Below are 21,011 nucleotides of genomic sequence, written 5' to 3'. Positions count from 1 at the left end.
CATTTATTAGTGAGAGAAAATAACAAAGGGTAAATATGGAAAAATGTATGCATTTTTAAAAAACCAATACACTAATTAGACACATTTAATGTTTTCTTAATAAGCGCAATTTTTTGTATTAAGTCTTATAATTAGGAATGGAGGGAGTACCTTGAAACAAACACAGTGGATATGTGTGTGTGGGCCTCATTCACACATTATTGTGCTAATTAATTCTTCTTTAATCGAAACTCATTATATTCAAGCACCTCATTTAAATATATTGTGCTAAATCTAATCGTTGTCCCCCACTAGCTCATCAGGCCCCAGCTACAGTTATTTTTTTTAAATAAGTCATACTGTACCTTGAAAGCTTATCCGAAAAATTAATTAAAAATAGCTTATTATTAAGCTTGCCTAGCAACCTAAGCTGTACTTAATTTCTTTTATAACAATTTTGGCATGTGCTGCAAACCAATGTTGACGGGTAGAAAAATACTAAATAGGTGCTACTGAGTGCCTTTAATTTTTATTTTTCCAAATAAAAAAGCAAAGCCTTATCAACCTAGCTTGTCTAAATAATCTTTGAAAAAGTTTAAGTTAAATTATCCGATCATCCGAGTCTGATAGACCAATGATATTCAAGATAAGTTAAATTTATAATTTATTTATCTTAAATATCATTGATCTACTTAGGATTATAGTGATTTGAAAAAAAAAATTTCAAGATGATTTACACACCTCTATTAAACTAGGGAGTTGGGTTTGGCACCCCACCTATGGGGCTTGGCACCCCACTTTATCAAATATGGAATTTAAAATTCCGTATTCTCCCTATTGAATACGGAACTTAAAATTCCGTACTGTATTTAAGCATGCGTGTCACATTTTCAACCACTCATTATATACTAAAACAGATACGGAATTTTATTTTCCGTATTGATACGGAACTTTAAATTCCGTATTTAATAAAGTGGGGTGCAAAGCCTAAGGGGTGGGGCACCAAACTCAATTCCCATTAAACTATGTTAATGGAATCATGGTCACCCCTAAAATTAATATCGCAAGATATAAGGAGGATTCCGACCAACCCTCATATCTAGGATTAAAAAAAAGGATCAAAGATGCAGAAATTTATTTAAACAATTAAGAATAAAAAACTGTAGTTACACCCTACCTCACATACATGCATAATTTAGATCCAACTTGCAAAAACTTTGGAATGCAAAACAGCACATGCTTAATTTAGAGATATTATATTAATTACATCTTAATCATTCACCAAATTTTAATTTAATAAAAATTGGTTATGTTTTCATGCATGGTGATCTATATATAAGCTTGATTTGGGTTACATATAGCACAACAAAATCCACCAAGAGCCAAGAAAATTTCCCTAAGATATATAGATTGTTTTTCTAATGGCTCTGCAGCTTCAAATTGCATCACGCCCCTTTAACTGTACTAAAATGCATTTTCCTCAAGAAGGAAAGTCTTCATCTCTTACAATGAGGAGCCCCAAGCTCGAGGTCTCTTGTGCAACTCGACACAAGGCATCATATAAAGTTAATAATAATACTCAAACAATTCCTCGTCAATCTGCAGTTTTTCAACCTACAATTTGGACTTATGATTATATCCAATCATTAAGTACTGAAAATAAGGTATGTTTCTTCTTCTTTTATTTTGTTTAGTTTCTTGTATGTGAATTTCTGATACCCTTGATGCTATTATAAGTGCTTCTCTACGATATGTTCGGGCTAATATCTTCTTGTTAAATTAATGCCGGAAGAAATTTACACAGATAAAGTAAGAGTGATAAGGGAAGAAGTAAGGACGATGCTTTGCAAAGTGGAAAGTGAGCTTGATCAACTTGAGTTTATTGATGTATTGCAAAGATTTGGAGTGGATTATCATTATGAGAATGAAATAAGAAAGTTCTTGGATGATATTTACAAAATGGACACCTTGAACGAAGAAAATGATTTATATGCTACAGCACTTAAGTTCAGACTCTTAAGGCAGCATGGTTATATTATATCTTCAGGTTTTTAACTTTTTATAGTCATTCTAAGATTGAACTTAAAATATATACTCCATCCGTTCTAAAATTATTTTAGCCGTTCTCTATTTTTCGGGCTATAGCCCATACTAGTCTGCGGTATTGCGGGCCGGCCCGTGGACTTCAACCTGCTTACCCAGCTCTAATCACAATTCTCATTAATTAGTTGACAAATGATGTTCATTCTCTCTCTTTCATATACCTCATATTAAATAAGGGTGTTTTAGACAAATTATAACATCAATTAATGAACTTTCAATAGTTTTGGAACAGAGGGAGTATATATATATATATATATATATATATATATATATATATATATATATATATATATATATATATTAATTGTGTGTTTATGAGTGTGTTTGTTGTTATAGATGTATTTATTCACTTTAAAGATGATCAAGGTGGCTTCAAGAAAAGCCGTACTCTTGATGTGGAGGGACTGTTATCATTATATGAAGCCTCATTTCATTCATTCGAAGATGAAACTATATTAGATGAAGCAAAAGATTTTACCTCAAAATTTTTGAAAGAATATTTGAACGAGAGGAAAGGCAACAACTACACATCCCTTTTAATCAATCATGCCTTGGAGCTACCATTACATTGGAGGAATCCTAGATGGGAGGCTCAATGGTTCATTAATGTATATGAAATGAAGCAAAACATGATTCCAACTTTACTTCAGTTAGCTAAACTTAGTTTCAATATTGGCCAAGCCATCTATATAGAAGAGCTCAAGGAATCATCCAGGTGAGAATCAATTATTTTGTTCATGAGACATTTTACTTAATATTTTCTTGATTAAAACCCACCTCGAGACATAATTGTTGAATGTTTTACAGTTACCATATCATATTTCTTTCTCACACATTAATTATATTATTCTCCAAAATAAAACTTACAAAATACAAACTAAATAGTAAATACAAGATTGAAACATTTAAAGAATTGTTAAATTAAACAGCTCCTCTTGTGTGAAATAAACCTCGAAAATATGTGAAATTAAATCTTTTAATTTATCTCAATAGATACTCCATTTATTCATTGATCATTTACATTTCTCGATCACTTGTACTTATATATACCTCATAGTTTTTTTCCTTTCTCAAGATGGTGGAATAAAGTGGGCCTTGGAGAAAAGTTGAGTTTTGCTAGAGATCGGTTGGTTGAGGGCTATGTTTGGACCGTAGGAGCGAACTCTAGGCCAGATCTCGAATACTTCAGAAAGAATATGACAAAGGTCAATAACCTAATTGTCATAATTGATGATGTTTATGATGTGTATGGTACATTGGAGGAATTGGAGCTTTTCACAGAAGTAATCGAAAGGTTAATTAGTCTGCTTAATAATGATTTTCTTTACTCATTTTATTTGAAAAAAAAAATTCCAAAAAAAATATTTTAAATATTTTTCTTGTGATTCTAGGTGGGATGATCCAAATGCCGTGGATAGTCTCCCAGACTACATGAAAACATGCTTTCATGCAATCTATAACTTTGTCAATGAAATTGCTTTGGAAAATCAAAAGAAGAATGGGTACGATATCACCTCATACCTAATGAAAACGGTAAGAAATTATTTGTTTTGTTATTCAATCCTCTTAGTTATCTCTTTTCGGTATAAATTTATACACATAAAATTATTGTGCTCAATTAATCAAGAGTATTTTCAACTTGTTGTATCAGTGGGTAGATCTATGTAAATCATATTTCATTGAAGCAAAGTGGTACCATGGTGGATATATTCCAAGCATCGAAGAATACTTCGAGAATGCTTGGATTTCCATAAGTATGCCTGTTTTACTAACGCATGCTTACATCTTGGTTCCACATTCAATAAAAAAGGAAGAGTTGGATCATTTGGAAAAATACCCAGAAATAATTCGATTTCCAGGAATGATATTACGCCTTGCTAATGACATTGGATCATATAAGGTATGCTACAAATCTCATTCTTTCTCATTGCAAAACTCTTTGGTTTCTTTGGTTTCTTCTCACTGCTTTTTTCCCACTTTCATTTTTAGGGTGAAATTGTGAAGGGTGATTCTCCCAAGTCAATTGAATGCTACATGAATGAAAGTGGAGCTTCTGAAGCAGAGGCTCTTGAGTATTTAAACTCTGTGATGTATAAAACATGGAAGAAGATGAATGAAGTGACTCATAATTCTTCTTTCTCTAGGTGTTTCATAAGTACAACTGTAAACCTTACAAATATGGCATTGTGCATGTACCATCGTGGAGAAGGATATACTACTCAAGATCCTGAATTTACGAGTCTCATCCAATCATTAATTATTCAACCCATCCCTATTACACAGACAAACAGTTAATGCTCAAATTAGTTTATGCATTGTTTTTTGTTGTTGTGTAATAATTTATGCATTGTTTTAAGTACAATATGTAATGTGAGTTTTATTTTTATGAATAAATGCATTAACTTGGTTGTCAATAATATGCATTAATCTTATTTCCAAAACAACTTTTTGCGGTTGTAAATTTAACTCTGGAATTGGAGTTTTCGTTATTCAAAACAATATTTTTTTTGGTTAAGGTGCACAAACCATCAATTTTTATTTCCATAAAATCTAAAAAGAAACTAATTGGCTTACAAAACTCATGGAAGTTGTAAATTCTCAAGTACAACTTTCTAATTCCATAAATAATTTGAATTCTACACTAATTTGGTAATTATCAAAAGCTTCTGCACCATATCTGTAAAAAAGGCAACAAAAGTTGTATAAAATTATAACTAGTAGTTTGAATGTGTCAACATTGAATACTTGTCAGCATGAAGTTGTGAACTCTAAATTCTGAATGTACTTCCATTCAACCCAAAGAATTTTGAAGTCATCATTACTCACCATTCAAAAGCATGACTACAAATGTCATTTTCTTAGCCTCCTCTGATATGAACTGCAAGGACATTCCCATCAACTCATATTACTAGAACAATTTCTCATAAGGAACTCTGATTTGTCATCAACTATGTTCAGATTTCAGTCAGTAATATCAAAACAAAGCTTAGCCTCATCCCAAGGACCATTGATCTCAAACTTGTATTCCTGAATCCTTATAAGCCAGTAAGGACACACCACATTGACAAAAACCAACAAACTTAACAGCAGCACAAAAAGCAAGCGATGCAGCATGAACACAAAGCTTAAGGTCATGGCCATCAAACTAAAGGAAAAGTATAGGTGTAAGGTGAAGGAATATTTTTTGATACAGTAAGTAACCAGTGGAGCAAAAAGGAAAACCTGCAATGAAAATAACATGATAGCAAACACGTGTAGTCTCGATGGAAGACGCGAAGCAATGAAAACTGACGCAACTACAGAAGCATTTACTGATATACAATTGGTCAATGCAGGATTCTTCTTAACCCCTGGGGCTTTGACAGTGGATTCTGAATAGTCATGGAGAAAAAGGTGAAGCATGAGAAGTGATAGAGTTACAGCCCAGATGGAATCTGAACTAATGGACCTTGTGAGTGTTTGATAGATGGGAGCCAAAACATATAATCCAGTTATGAAAAATGAGATATTGAGGATATAATGAAGGAGAAGACCAAGGGAAAGCATTTCTTGAGTGAAAAGGAGGATTAGAAAACCTGAAACAAGAAGACTTACATCAATAACCAAAAGGGAATTTTCATCAAGAGTTGATGTAAGTGTGCGAGCCCAGACCAAGACAACAAGAGCCACAATGCATAAATATTCCGAAATGGAAACGGAGTCCAGCATCACCTTTACCATGTCCCTTTTTACAACACTGGCATTCATGACCATTCCTTCAAGGAAAGATTCATCAGTATAATTGTCATCATATCCAGGTTGCATGCCACCATATGCTACTTTTCTCCATCTGGGTCGAGGTGGAGAAGAATTACCACCAGCCAACCTATGATCCATTGGAATAGGCTATTTAGTTTCAGATTGGCCCACAGGATAAAGTCTATTATATGACAACACCTAATTGTTCTGTGCTACATAAATCTTGTTCCACAGACATTCCATCTTCTGGCATGTTGAATCAGGTGTAGTAGACATCATATTTCAGTTCCACTCCTTTGTCTTTCAAGCTTGCACATTTAGATGAAAGATGTCTGTTGAAGAATAAAAAATGATGAAATTCCGTAGAATGGAGGGTAAAAGGTAAGTCAATATAATAATAATAGGCAATAGTAGAGATTACCTGCAAATCAAGACAAAGATATTGAACTTTTAATAGTATCAAGTAAAGATCGAAGCATAGAACAAAAGACTAAAACTTCAAACTATACTTGAATACGTCTCACGCTATTATCTTTCTTTTCTGTGAATACAGAATACACAGTTTCACGAACGGAGTATTTAAAACTGAAGTTTACACCATCAAGACTAAATTAAGACCATCAATCTATAGGCTGCCTGGTTAAACCGATGGCTGCTCATAGTCCTGTGTTTGCTAATTTGAAGATTTAATGAGAGAGAACCAATTCAAACAAACTATGGAGACCTCCTTGGTGAACCACTTTCTTGTCAGTTGTCATTAACTCTCCCTCTGCTATTTTCCGTCTTTCTCTCCCTTCCATTCCCTCCCCTCTCCCTCTCTAAAGTTTGTTGGTGTGTTTGCCACACACAGTTCCTCCTAACTTGGATATTCCTAATCAGCACTAGCATATATAAAGTTATAAATGATACTCTATTATATGCAAAACAGAGAACAGTTAATAGTGAGAGTGTACAGGCCAAATTGAAATATATTCCTTCTGAGACAACTCATAACATCAATAAATTAAAAGCTTTTGATCCACAATTCCCCTGTGTAAACAACATATAATGATTGACTAGTGTTCACTAGTTTAATAAGAGCAAGCTTTTATGTTCACATATGCATGTATTCTTAGAATCTCATCCAGTAGTTATCAGAAAACAAGGAAATGAATAGAATGTGGAGAAAATGAGAACCCAATTTTTTCTGCTAGTGTCATACATGAAGTCAACACATCCATCGGACATGATAATTTTAGTCATTACAACATTGGAGCTAAATTTATTTGAAATGGAATTTAAAAAGAAAAATGAAATAGGACAAAGGTTAGGATTTTAGACCCAAAATCAGGTGCTGCTGTCAGAAGCATCACTGTGGTCATCCAAACCTTCCACCAATCTCCTCTTGGCAGACTTGCTTCTATAACACCAGACCTCAAAAGCCTCGCTCAAGTCAGGATATCCAATTTCCCGACTGTTGATCCATTCTGCCAGAATGTCCGCTTGATCATTTGATGGCAATGTCAATACTAATGACAGAATGGCTCCTTCAATGGCCTGGCACAAGTATTCATCCATTTTGTAAGGAAAACCAGTCTCCTCTATGGCATTTGAATCCAGCAATGGTTTCATTTTCCGAACATATGGAAACCAGGTCTTTAGCAATTGCACCCGACATGGAGCAGGAAGAATCACGCTACCATAACCAACTGCTTCCAAAACTTTACATGTTACTTCTATCAGCTTTACTTTCAGACCCCACATGACATGGTCAAACTTCTTGTCTTCCATGATCCCCAAAACGTTACTAGAGATCACAACCCATTTAGAAACAAAAATCTTCATTAGGTCCATCTTCGGCAGTACATTACACATCCATTCGAGATCAGATATTCTCTTCATTATCCTATTACCTGCAGCCTCCAACTCAAGGTTAGTGTCCAACAACAAGGACGACAAGTCCACTTGAAATAAGTTAATGATATTGTAAACACCCATTCTTACTACTGATTTTACTTCATCATCCGCTAAAATGATTTTGATATCCCCATCTTCTCCAAGCATGTAGTCAACTTGCTCTTGAGCAGAAATTCTTAGCTCATCTCCAAATGGAAAACATGGTCCCTCAATAGACACAGCAAAGCGAATAGCTGAAACAAATACATCTTTTGTAGTGCTTAAATCTACAGGTTTGATGTTCACTTTTTTTGACATGGCTACTTAACCCAGTTTCAATACCACATTTGAATTTGCAATCCCCGTGTTCATCCAGGAATCACCTCCGAGTTTATAACCCTTGAATTCTTTTCATAGCAAAGTGTGATTTCTACCTAGGAATGTAGACAGAAGATTTAATGAAGCCCAGCAACTCCAAAATTAAGCTCATTGCAATATAATAGTTAGCTTTAAAGGGTGACTACATGAACACAGCCTGAGTCTCTAGTGAATTGAAGACACATAATGTGGAGTGAAAGCAAAGAAGCAAGGATTCAACATGGGGCATAAATTTGATAGGACACGGACACAAGAATGTGATTAACTTAGTGCGTGTTTGAATCAGTATTGTCCAAATTACTAGTAAAAATGAGTTAAAAGTGAAATGATTTATGTTCGGATATATTTAGGCCCTGTTTGGGAGAGCTTATTTGAGCTTATCTGATAGCATAAGCGCTTATGCCAGTGTTTGGGAGAGCTCATGCAAACAACTTATGGTCTACCATAAGCTGTAATATTGTGAAATCCAAATTCCACAATTGATTATATCTACCTACCTTAGAAGCTAGGTTTTGAAATTCCATCCCAGAATTGATTTTATGGCTAGAATCAATATCCAATAAGTCATTGATCAATCATTGACTAGAAGTTTGATAGCCATGTTTGGCACTTGTGATTTGAAAAACATACAGTAATTAACTCAAAAATTGGGTTATGTTCTTCTAGCATAGCTAAAAAAGTGGATTTTTTTGACTTCAAAATCATGGTGATAACAGTCTCAAAAGAATCATATATATCTAAACATAATCTGAATTTGAAAACAAAGAATTTACCTTGCAATCGATGGTGCGTAATTTGAAGGTTTTCCCGTGATCTACTCACCAGAACAGCTTCGAGGTAAGAGGAAAAAAAAACAAAAAGCGCTTTCAACACTGCGTCGTTTTAGCAGTACAGAACTAACCAAAAAGAGCTGAAGAAGTGAACAATTGGAATCGATTCCCTGCGAGGTGGGATCGGAATTGAAGTCGATGGAGACTTGATTATGGTTGGTGTTGTTGAAATCGACGGCGAGAAATCGGGTGGGTCAGGATGAGAGGAGAAGCGGTTGTGGGCGGAGAGGTCCGGTTGGTGATGGAGAAGGAGAAGGAGAAGGAGAAGGAGGAGATGGGGTGTAAATGCGAGCAACAATCTCTTTTAGACACTCTCATGCACTATTCTTGGTTTGGTTGTTTTGGTGAGTCAAGGGGAAGTGGAATGATTGTTCATATGATTTAGAACAGTTTGCTAGAGGCTTTGAGCGTATTAAATGGCCACGAAAACAAAAGATGCCACGAACAGTATATTGGGAGCCACCGTCAGAAACTGTTTTGAAGTTTAATGTAGATGAGGCGTGGAAAGGGAACCCAGTGGTGAGTGGTATTGGCGGGATTTTGAGGGATCAAGGAGGGGATTTGTTAGGTTCCTTTGCAAAAGGAACTAGAATGTTGTGGACTTTTGACGAAGGTTCAAGCAGTGTTACATGTTTTGTTATTTTTCCAGCAATTTAAATTTTCAAATGTAGTAGTTGAGAGTGATTCCTCCTCAGTGGTTGGGTGAGTACGTCTATGGTAGATAGGAGGTCATTGGGCTTATAAAAAAAAAGATAGGAGGTCATGGAAATTGGAACATGTATTTAATCATATAGATCATCTGATGTCTATAATTCAGTGTGTTGGTGTGGTGCATGTATTGAGTCAGGAAAACACTATGACAAACTTTTTGGCAAATCAAGGGTGTGGTAGGGAACAACAGATATGGGTCTGTTGTGATCCAATGTAATTATCTAAATGAGAAGGTTTTTCTCATTTTTATTGCGTTTCAATAAGGTTTTCCCCGTGCGTTGCACGGGTTTATTTACACTATTTTTTTTAATATAGTATAAAAATTATTACAGTGTAATTAAATTTCTTTTGTATTAGTATTAAATTAATTTTAAAAACTTTGGTTGTAATATATTTTATTGATTTGGGTTCTCTGTTTTTAGGTTTATTATTGTGGTTTCAATTGTAGAGGTGCTGATTTATCATATATCCGGTTGTAAACATTGATACTCAATTATTGTCCCCATGTGTTATTTTATTTTTCAATCATAACTAATCTTTAAAAACCAATTTAATTATTTGAAAAATCCTTAAGTGAATTTAAAATATTTTAAATTAAATAATAAGGTTTTAATATAAGTTATAATAACATATTTTTTTATACTTTTTTATCAACAATAAAATAACTTTAACTTTTTTTTGAACTTGAAATAATTTTAACTTAAAAATTATAATAAGTTATAATTTTAGTATCGTAAAATATTATTTAGTAAATTTAAATTTATTCAACTTTTGTTATTATTATTTTTCTCTGTTATGCTTCCTCAAGTTATTTTTACTTCTATATAATAGATCAAAAATCATATTAATTTTTTTTTCAAATAATATACACATTCGATATAGTAATAATAATATCATATAGAGACATTTTTTAAAATTTTCAACTATTTTTTCGATGTTAATTATTAATAAATATTTTTTATAAGTAATAAATAGTAATAAGTTTTATTTTTTATTTTTTTAAAATTTCTCAACTTATGATTAATAACTAATAAGATTTATAATTATTATTAACAATAATGTAAAGAATATAAACAAATTATTATTCACAATCTATTATTGTCATTAATGTAAGGTAGTCAATTTCAATTATTATTATTTTTTAAAAATTCACCTCAAGTTGTAATGAATAATTAAAATTTAAATAATTTAAATAATTCATTTTAAATAAGAGAAATTGAAAAGTTTTAAATTTTAATATTTACTTTTAAATATGAGAAATTGAAAATTTTAACAATTAATAATTAATATAATGAATAATAAAGTTCATGTAGTTTTTATTTTAGTTTTCAATTTTTTTATTTAATGTTTTTAATTCAAAATAAATTTACTATTTTTTATGTGTTTAATGTTATTTTTTCAAGTCTGCTTTACATATGTATATATATATATATATATATAGAATTTTTTTTATTTTAAAAGTATTTTATCTAAATTAATTATTAATAAATATTATTTTGTTTTTAATTTTGATTTTTTAAATTTTTTAAATGCAAAACTCAAGTCAATTTTAACTATGAATGTTGTTATTTAATATAAGTAGTTAAATAGTTTTTTATAATACAAATTTTTTCAGTTTTTAATTTATTAAATTATTTATTTTTTTATGTATTTAATATAAAAGTATGTGAGCTTTTATGATTTAATGCATTTATTGCATGCAAAAAACACAAGTGTGCTTTACATATATATATAGATTTGTTAAAATATATGTGGGTCCCACCACTTTGGAAATGGGATCCACTAATTTAATGGGACGACATGAATACTAACCAATAGTAGGGTGAGTGTTTGAGAGAGTGTCTACAAGAAAGTGTTGTTAGCACTTCTCTTTACGATATATGTGTTGTTTTTGCGGTTGTTGTCGGATAAAAATTTGAGCCTCCTATTTTTTTTTATTTCATTAGTATAATTACTTCTTCAATTTTCTATTTTTCTTTAACTCATGTGTCATGTTAGGCTGCGAAATGGCTTGTCAGGAAGGGATCACTTGCCCGCGTCTAGTTTTGTGATTTTTGTAACGTCTTTCATTTTTATTGGCGCTCATCCATTTGCTTTGCTATTGATGGAGTTGTGCATTGAAAGAATTGGCATTATTATTCAATTGAGACCTAGTTCATGGTTTACCTTGGATTCATATTTAGGAAAAACTTTTTTTCATCAAAAGTTCCACCAAATAATGTGATTTGATTGCCCTAAAATGAGTTACTTTAGAGAGTAAACTAAGTCATCAAACTGTTTAATTGAGAAATCAACGATTGTGATGTGATGTGAATATGTGATTAGATACTTGCACACGCATAATAAATTATGGTGTTTGAATCTCAACTAGTAATTTCTCAATCAACAATTGTGACAGCTTATTTTACCATCTAATGTTGCTTTCTCGCTTTAGAGGATCCGAAACCAAAATAATGTAATGCAAACACAACGTCACTGAGACTAGCTGAAAAAATAAAAGGGAGGAGGAGAAAGAGTTGAAAACTGAACAGGCAAGTCTGTCTAGAGCCAAACTAACACTGGAGAAAAACCTGTCATGTACCAACCATACCATAATCTATATCATAAAAATTGGACAATTCTAATTTATCAGGACCACACTTTTGTGTTTCATATTTGGATGTACACTCAAATAGGTAGCAAAATGGCATCATGCCCAAAGCAGAGTGATGACCAAAAACACAATGAGGGCCAATCCACAGCAGAATCCCACTATTGTCATGAAAGCCTGGAGATTGATTGTCAAATTAAGAAACTGAGAACAATAGAAACTAGAAAGGAAATAATTAACTAAATAAAAGTACTCTAACTTACCTTCCCCTGTGATTGAAACTTAAACTTATTAGTAAACCAGGTCAATCCTCGGTCAACAAAAGGTGCCAGGGCCAGTGCTCTGCATAAGAAGTAACTCCGTTGTTTTAAATGGTTGTCATTATACTAACCTAAAAAATTGATGTGTGATAACTTACAATAGGACATTGCCTAATTTTACATGTGCAAACAGATGCAAAGAACAAGCAATAAAAGGGTGCAATGTAGGATATAGTACAAAGATAACTTATCGCTACACATTCATAAATGTGTGGTTTACTGGTTTTTAACAGCTCGGATGCCATATAAACGCGATAATTTTAAAAGCTGTCATGAAGTTATTCAAACAAAGTTTACATGATTTCCTCTCAGTCTAAAGTTAATTGCAATCATGAGATGGAACGATTAAGGAACAATTGATAGGAAATCCTTTAGTCAGTTAGTTAATTAGTTAGTTTCGTAAATTAGTTAGAGAGTGAGAGAAGAAATGTTATAAATAACAAAGTCAGTGAGGGACTCTTGTGATCAATATTGTAAATAGAAACTTGGGAGACAACTGGATCTCTTAAATATCCGGGAGATTCAATAGTTTTTCTTCAATAAACAGTATTTCTTCTTCAGTGCCGGTTTCTATCAACAATTTTTCTGACTATATTACCAAATAACTTCCACAATAAGCACTTCAGAAAATTCCAAGCTTGGAACAAGAGAGCAAAAAATTATACACATTACACAGTTAACAATATAAATGGGTTCAGGTAGCTCACCCTCCAGCTCTCACAAGTTTAGTGACTTGACTACCAGCCCACACCATTGCCATCACTTTGAGAAATCTACACACCACTGTGAAGTTGTTAAACATCATATCAACAAACCATAAAGGACAAACCATAGGAGGATTAACAATAATATATTCTTACCTTTCTGCAGCTGCAAGATAACCCATCTTTCCAGGTGCTGGAGCAATGTAAAGCCTAACAAACATAAATCATATTACTAGGTGCGGTGACTTTAAAATAACTTAGAACGAACCAAGAAGAGTGAATAAGGAATCCTTTAAAATCGAACATAAACGGTAGACAAAACGCTCCAAGCAACAATTCTTGCCAATAAAACATAGATAAAGTAAGGAAGAAATCAGGACTCTTCCAATCCAAATATTATAATTTCTTATGCAAACTGACAGTCCAAGAAAAGAGAAAGCAATAACCACAAACTAAGAGGAACAAATGTTTACATACCAAACAACAAGAAACGTTGTGAGATAGTATGCAGTGTTCAAAAGTCCATAGGAAAGGATTCCAGAAACACCATATCTCCTCAATTTCTTCAGGGTCCTGACATATTAAACAAATAAGAGTGGGCTACAACTTTTTCAACAAAGATATGGTAAAAATGGGAGTGGGAGCAAGAAACTTATATTTCCATCTGAAAGCTGACTTAAATATTGAAAAATGAGAAAAAAAGGGAGGGAGGGACACACACACACAAACACGAGAGAGAGAGAGAGAAAGAACCATATAGACAAAAGAGTGAATGTTGACAATGAAATTTGTCATACAATGCAATATACTCAAAAGCATATCAACTCTAATATATTTTTGTACATGATGGTAAAGTGAGAATATGAAAAAATAAAAAAAAGGTCCAAAACTGGTTCCATGCTGAACTAGATTGAATGAAATAGTTAGTCTTTAAATTTAGGGCATCCCACCAGTTAAGAATCAGTTACCTTTCACAAACTTCTTCCCTCATAACATAAGTAAGGGGCATGCTAAAGAAGAAAATAATACATGCATGAATATGCCATCATCATAAGATAAAACAGTTTATCTAGTGTCTAGCAATTGATGAAAACTGTTAGTATTATTATTAAGATTTAGTTTAGAAATAGAGATTGGGTTTAGATATAGTTTTCTATTGTAGGTTACTATCTTTTTAGATTTAAGATAGATATAGTTTTGATCTCTTTTCTACATCCATATATTGTACAAGTTTATCAATGAAATACACAAGAAATATTTTATCACATTCAAGTAAAACATTACAGGGCAAGCAGTACATACTCATTGTTTGTCAGTGAATTCCCTTTTTTACTCTCTTCGCTTTCGCCTGAACCTAAAAATATCTTGTCATTGTTAATTATGATACTTAAAACTAAAATATAAAAGCTGCACAACACCAAGATCATTTTAGACATCCACAAATTAATATAATGACCTAACTACATATTCTTTTCGCTTATCAGTGTAATTTAACTCTCTTGTTTATGGATGCCAAAACCCAGGCCTAGCAAGAAATGAAGGACAAGCATAGAAAGCAAGTAAATACAACCCACCCAATTATTTTAGTAGAAAATGAGAATTTGAAACTTTTGTTAGAGTTGAAACAAACAGAAGGACTTAAACGTAGCAATTAAGAAATTAAGGGACTAGTTTTGAGCATAACAATATTGTGGACTTAAACTACGCATTACTGCATTAGGCATAGAAGAAGGGCCAAAACAGTGATTAAGCACAGAAAATATTAACTAACAACATTTCAGTATTTGTTCTTGAAAAGTAGTGCAGCAGAAATTTAACACTTTCACAAAATAACAGTGAGCAAAACAGGCGGATTACTGTACTTATTCATGAAATTTCTACACATTGATAAAAAGTGGATAACCAAACTGTAAATTGGTCCCCTCAACCCACCCACCCACCCCCCCCCCCCGCCAAAAGAAACTGAGCACTCAGCAATGTTCACTATTTCAAAAGGTAACTACAAAAGGAACAAATCAAATAACCAGATCCTAATTAACCACATGCTTCCAGAAAATAGAATAATCATATACCTTCATTGTTGCTTGCATCTGATAGCTCATGTGTCTGACATTAACCAATGAGATAGGTCAATAACCCATTAGTTAAAATATACACGTAATCACATACAAAGGTAAAGTAAAAGCACAGACATCATGAATTATATTAGCAATGTAGAAGAAAGTGACAAAAAGAATATATGAAGCTCTCACATATTTAATAAGCATTAACTAACCATTTTTTTAATAAACTAGAGCACATTTTAAAACAATAGTTGAAATTAAAAATAACTTTGAGTGGGAAGTTACTGTAAGAAGTGCTGGGAATTTACAAGATAAGAAAAAAAAAGGTAATTGATGGAATGCATCAAGCATGACTCTTCTTACAGTTCTAGTCATCAACCTGCCTAATTCATTAATAACACCAGTCAGCAGTTGGAAGAATAAACTATTTGTTTCTTCACAATAATACATTTTTTTAGTTTTATAATCGGTGGTAATATCCTGTACCAAACAACTCTGCCATTGCCTTCATAGCTAAGGTTTGATAAAGAAACGAGTACCCAAGTTTAAGTCTATACAACTACAGCTTCAATGGGCCAAACATTTTCTAATATGTAAAAGCTGTGTGCTCAAGGGAACATCAAGCAAGGTGGCCACAGCAGTACACTCAAAAACTGAGTAGCTTGGCAATGGTTCATTTGAACTTAGAGAACAAGGTGGTAATTCAAGTTCCAGATTAAGCTCTTCTCAACTTGGATATTTTGACATTCAAAATTTTCCATTAACCATTTAATTGAAGCTAGCTCACCACTTAAGTCAATATTCTGGTGTACCAGTAATAATTGAACTCAAACTACACTAAAACCATGGAGCAGGAAAAATTAAAAGGAAATAGCTTTACATAGCCTAGTTATCTTGCTACATTTTTACATGCTCATTCCAATTGATTGGCCATAAAAATCAAAGATGGGAAAAAAATTAACAAAAATAAATAATAGATTACTTACATTGTCATTGCTATAACTTGAGCAAGCTCTTGTATAGGCAATGAGACGCAAATGGGTATTGTCATTCAGCTTAGCCAAGTGACAGAACTCAAAAAGGGAACCACCCTTTCTCTGGTGAAAATCACAAACTTTAGAGACATACCCAGATGGCAAAAAATGGAAAAGATTGTAACTTTGTGTAGAATGTGGTTGATAATTGAAGCAGAAGAGTATGAGTAGCAGTACCTGGTGAAAATGGGGATGGGAGAAGAGTGTTGAATTGAAATGTGGTGCAAGTTTCACAGAAAGAGACATTGATGGATATAGCTTTTGACGATGCAATTGCTGTTGCTACCAATGAAACACTGTTTTGCGTTCAATCTAGTGTAGCTCCCCTTAGAACTGTGAAAAGCTCTGTTGCATGGGTACGGCTGTTTTGGCCGCGTACCCGTACCGGTACGTACCCGGTTATGCGACCCGGTACGCATAATCGGGTAGGTACCCGGTACGCATACGCGGTGGGTATGTACCCGGTACCTACCCGTTCCAAAAAAAAATAAATGGTTCCTGGGCTCAAAACGACGACGTTTTGCCTTTTTTTTTAATTTTTTTTTCCTGGCTCAAAACGACGTCGTTTTGGCCTTTATATTTTTTTTCCGGGCTCAAAACGACGACGATTTGCCTTTTTTTTGCATAATTTATTTATATTTAAATATTATGTATATTTTATTATATATTATATTTAAAAAAATATACATATATCTAACGTACCCGTACCCCTGTTTTTTTAAAAATCGCGTACCGCGTACCCAATACCGTACCCGTACCGGGTACCGTACCCGTGCAACACAGGTGAAAAGATAGGGGAAAGATGATGAGACACCATTTTCATTTCAGAAAGGTGAAATTTTTATTATTTTTTAAAATCAATTTAGGGTGGTGAATTTGGAGCTGAAAAATAGTTTATAATCTATTTATAATTTTTTTCAGTTTATTTCAACAAGTTTCTGACATCAGCTTATTTATATATAGTTCGGCGGATCTTACACTTCATCTCTTGGCGAATGCTATATGAACTAGTTTTTCCTGTAAATAGTATTTTTTTTTGAAATAAAAAAATTAGTTATCTCAAATGTTTTGTGTTTATGTTTTTTATTAATTCTCTTGTACCAATAAGCAAAAAAAAACTTACTTATATCTACCCATAAATGTTTATTGTCATACACATAAAATTAAGTTGTTCATTTGAATACATCATTACTTTTAAAAAGAAGGGGCATATAAGGTGTGTTATAAGATGGATTACAACACGTTGGGATAAGGTTATTTCAATTGTTCTCGAATTAAACTCCTAGGATATCAAAATCGCTTAAGTGCAGTGAAAACAATTGCGATTCACACGATGTTAAAGAAGTTTCCAAGATCATTGTTGAAGGCAAACAAGGTGAGGAATTCAATGCAACGAAACCTCAAAAATTCGATGGAGTAAAGACAGGGACAACTACGACTACATTTTTTTAGGTGAAGAGTCACTTCCTGGTAGCTACATTTCAAAGTACAATTTTGCACTTCTTTGTGTCTTTTTTTGTTTTTTTGTTGTGTAGGTTGTTGCTCATTTAGTATGAATGTCAATGATTGTATTTTGTGATATTCACTCCTTAAAATTATGGTTGATTTTCTCTCATGTGTATTTTATATTTGTTAGGGTGGAGATGTTTATACTAACAATCTGTTTGTTAGAGGGTGGAAAGGTGAGAGAGAAATGGGGTAGAGAGAGTTTAAGGAGAGATTACAAAGTAACCTTTTTGGTTTGATAAAATAAAGGGGAGAGTGGGGGCAAAATGGTGGGTCATACCCATTTTTTTTAAGTCTCTTCATTTTGAGAAGAGATTGGGCTGGGCATTACGTTTGTACTATTTGTGCTTCATTTTGGAGGTCTTTAACCGCGAAGTTAAATGGTCAAAATGCTTGTGTTGGAAAAAAATTATATTTTTATACAAAAAGTAACTTTCTCTCTTTCCTATCTCTCTTCTCTTTTTATCATACTAAAGAACATCTAAATCTACTCTATTTTTCACTTATCTCTCTCTACTTAACTTCTCTCTTTCCTACTCTCTTTTCTTTATCTCTCTCTTTTCTATCAAATAGAGCTCAACTGCCCTTCAGTGGCATACATGTTTCCACTAGCTGCACTCATGGATCTTTTTCCTCTAACACCATTAGGTGTTCAACCCTAGAGGTTAAGCTCTGATATCAACTAAAATAAATAAAGTAAATAAAAGAATAAGGGGTTGAATTGAATTTATGAAAATCCTTCTCAAAAGAGCTTGTTGAAAATGTTATTTTTCAAAACACTTATAATGAGCTAACATAAGATTTGTGTTGATAGCATGTTTTGATGATGTACAATGTTCTAATAAGTCTTAAAAATTACCCTCGGACTTAGAAGTCCTCGATGAAAATAACTTCTTTGTTGTAACCAAAGTACCGAAAATAACTTTTTTAAAACAAAATGGTCTATTAGAAGATCTGTCACGACCCAAACCTAAGCCATGACCGGCGCATAAACTATTACCATAGCCTAGCAAGCCTGCTTTTACATGATTCGTTTCCGCAATACCTCTTATAAAGAAAGAAACATGCTTACGAAGCTCAAACGATAATTGGACAGAGTTTCCTTTGTTTTTCTACATTTCCCAAAATAACAAGACCTGCCAATGAGGTTTAAAATCCAACCAAGGATCCAAATATGTACATAACCAACATCCAAGAAGCAACATCATCAAATACATCATAGAGTTGTTTACACTTTACAAAATATGACTATTACATATTCCCTATAGCTGCAGAATACCAAAAAGATCAACAAAAGACATCAACATGGCCACCAACCGTAGGAGGCCTACCAAAAAGAAGTAACTGTACAAGCTGCAACTGAAGCAACCTCTACTCAGCTACCTGTGAATCTGAAATGGAAATAAGGAGGGGGTAAGTCACAAAGACTTAGTGAGGGCCTATAAACCACCATGAACTAGAAGGGGAACATCATAGGCACGATTTTCTCTTTAAAACTCAGGATAAATATGACATTTGATCAAGTCAAGTAACTCAAATCACTTTCATAAAACATATCTGGCATGGTAAAAGCTTCATGCTTTACTAACTCAAATCAATGTCACTTTGACATAGAGAAAACTTAAAGAATCATAATGCGGTTAAAGCATTTTCAATTTATAAAATCACTCAAAATCCGATAATCCAAATACAATAGGGAACACGCATGAGAGAACCATAATCATAAGGCGGCTCCATCTCGTTGATAGCCCTTTCCTCCTACGGGGTGGCATTTCCCCTAGGGGCGGCTCCATCTAACGGATAGCCCTTTCCTTTCTCAAGTCACATCATGTCATCGGGGGAAGCTACATCTCGTTGTTAGCCCTTTCCTCATAAGGATTATCTTATCCAAGAGGCGGCTCCATCTAACGGATAACCCTCTCCACCCGGAATCATGTCATATCTCATCAATCTCATCGGGGGAAGCTACATCTCGTTGATAGCCCTTTCCGTGCACTGGCGGCTCCATCTAACGGATAGCCCTCTCCACCCGGAATCAAATAACTAGGTGCACCTAGGCCGTTACCTCCGTTAACGGCTACGGGGTTCCAACATGTATTCCCACAATCATCTTTTGTAGGCTTTTATTGTCTTAGGGTGCAAGTTTATCAAAAACACCTTAACACAATCTTGAGTTGTGCAACTCTTGACTATATCCATTTATATTTCTTCTTTACCCACCAATATGTGACTCTTTACTTGTTCTATAATAGGAACATTAGGATTGAATGAGACAAAACAGAATGTTTTATTTCAGGTTTATTTGCATAAAAAATTATGGTAGAATGATATATAAAGTAAAGAACAACATATTTTTAATCAATTAAAATAGTAGAACCTAAAACCAGAAAACCGAACAAAGTAAAATAAGTTGTTCCATTTTGTTCTATCTATTATAACGTGAATGCCCATGTGGTCTTAAATCAGCATGCTAAAGTCCAAGCATCTTAGGCCAGCATGATGATTTGATGATTTCAGCCAAGAACCATATTTTAATATTTTATTATATTATACAATTAAACAATTAACAATATTTCGGTGAAAAAAAACGTAGTATGCATTTCGTCATGCACGTAAGATTCCACAACAAGTTTTGTTATTTTTGTTCATGAGTTGACATTGATAAATTATTTTGAGGAATAGATCATAACTAAATATCTGAAATCAATAACCGAAAAGGGTATCAGATCCTTTCTACTAAAAAAATGATGAACAGCCCAAAATTACTACTTATCATATTTTATAACATCCAGCTACACAAAATAGAAGAAAAACTCCTTGTTTTAATCAATGAACCTCCTTAATAAATTAAGAATTGACTAGGTCAAAATAGATAAATAATATTTATAGATGTTTGAAGTTATCAGCATCTTATCCAATGATGTTTTCTATGTAAGGGTGAAAAAAATGACATTACAAGCTACATCTTATCCAGGGTGCACATTAATTGAGTACAATTTACAAGTTTAAGTAGTACATACTTAATTTTCATTAATTAAAATCTCAGCCCTCGGGTTTCTGTTATGCATGGACAAAAATTTATGTTCGGAAGAGCTAGCTCTATTAAGATGTGAATTTTTCCCGCTCGAACATGATTGCCTCTTGGGGAGGATACCTGTGTTAAAAAAAATTTGAGAACAA

At 33.3% G+C, this 21,011-nt stretch overlaps 3 protein-coding genes across 9 annotated transcripts; 1 reads left to right on the top strand and 2 right to left on the bottom strand.

Moving 5' to 3' along the window:
• The first annotated feature begins 1,360 nt into the window (after nucleotides 1-1,360).
• On the top strand, nucleotides 1,361-4,499 carry LOC130743180 (myrcene synthase, chloroplastic-like). 4 transcript variants are annotated; one of them, XM_057595315.1, is made up of 7 exons: nucleotides 1,361-1,643; nucleotides 1,784-2,026; nucleotides 2,419-2,797; nucleotides 3,158-3,376; nucleotides 3,474-3,615; nucleotides 3,734-3,982; nucleotides 4,072-4,499. In XM_057595315.1, exons 2-7 carry the CDS (start codon nucleotides 1,819-1,821, stop codon nucleotides 4,375-4,377), a joined length of 1,503 nt encoding a protein of 500 aa, XP_057451298.1. In that variant the 5' UTR covers nucleotides 1,361-1,643; nucleotides 1,784-1,818; the 3' UTR covers nucleotides 4,378-4,499. The 4 variants fall into 4 exon arrangements, with proteins under 4 accessions (XP_057451298.1, XP_057451299.1, XP_057451300.1 ...); XM_057595316.1 differs by having other exon boundaries at nucleotides 1,772-2,026; XM_057595317.1 differs by having other exon boundaries at nucleotides 1,361-2,026; nucleotides 3,893-3,982.
• Nucleotides 4,500-4,670: 171 nt separating this feature from the next.
• On the bottom strand, nucleotides 4,671-9,309 carry LOC130743182 (phosphatidylinositol N-acetylglucosaminyltransferase subunit C). Of its 3 annotated transcripts, none has more exons than XM_057595318.1 (2): nucleotides 8,847-9,309; nucleotides 4,671-6,152 (listed from the first exon to the last, which is right to left on the bottom strand). In XM_057595318.1, exon 2 carries the CDS (start codon nucleotides 5,956-5,958, stop codon nucleotides 5,044-5,046), a length of 915 nt encoding a protein of 304 aa, XP_057451301.1. In that variant the 5' UTR covers nucleotides 5,959-6,152; nucleotides 8,847-9,309; the 3' UTR covers nucleotides 4,671-5,043. The 3 variants fall into 3 exon arrangements, with proteins under 3 accessions (XP_057451301.1, XP_057451303.1, XP_057451302.1); XM_057595320.1 differs by lacking the exon at nucleotides 4,671-6,152 and adding an exon at nucleotides 6,951-8,125 and having other exon boundaries at nucleotides 8,847-9,296; XM_057595319.1 differs by lacking the exon at nucleotides 4,671-6,152 and adding an exon at nucleotides 6,951-8,129 and having other exon boundaries at nucleotides 8,847-9,295.
• A 2,658-nt stretch (nucleotides 9,310-11,967) lies between these two features.
• On the bottom strand, nucleotides 11,968-16,706 carry LOC130748476 (uncharacterized). Of its 2 annotated transcripts, none has more exons than XM_057601704.1 (9): nucleotides 16,503-16,706; nucleotides 16,278-16,388; nucleotides 15,301-15,334; nucleotides 14,531-14,576; nucleotides 13,706-13,801; nucleotides 13,385-13,438; nucleotides 13,232-13,297; nucleotides 12,468-12,546; nucleotides 11,968-12,381 (listed from the first exon to the last, which is right to left on the bottom strand). In XM_057601704.1, exons 1-9 carry the CDS (start codon nucleotides 16,569-16,571, stop codon nucleotides 12,304-12,306), a joined length of 633 nt encoding a protein of 210 aa, XP_057457687.1. In that variant the 5' UTR covers nucleotides 16,572-16,706; the 3' UTR covers nucleotides 11,968-12,303. The 2 variants fall into 2 exon arrangements, with proteins under 2 accessions (XP_057457687.1, XP_057457686.1); XM_057601703.1 differs by having other exon boundaries at nucleotides 11,972-12,381; nucleotides 14,531-14,582; nucleotides 16,503-16,703.
• Nucleotides 16,707-21,011: the final 4,305 nt, after the last annotated feature.

Source organism: Lotus japonicus, chromosome 3 (genome assembly GCF_012489685.1).
Source record: "Lotus japonicus ecotype B-129 chromosome 3, LjGifu_v1.2".
Taxonomy (NCBI): Eukaryota; Viridiplantae; Streptophyta; class Magnoliopsida; order Fabales; family Fabaceae; genus Lotus; species Lotus japonicus.
Note: the sequence above shows the minus strand (reverse complement) of the source record. Positions and strands in the feature narration are given on the sequence as shown.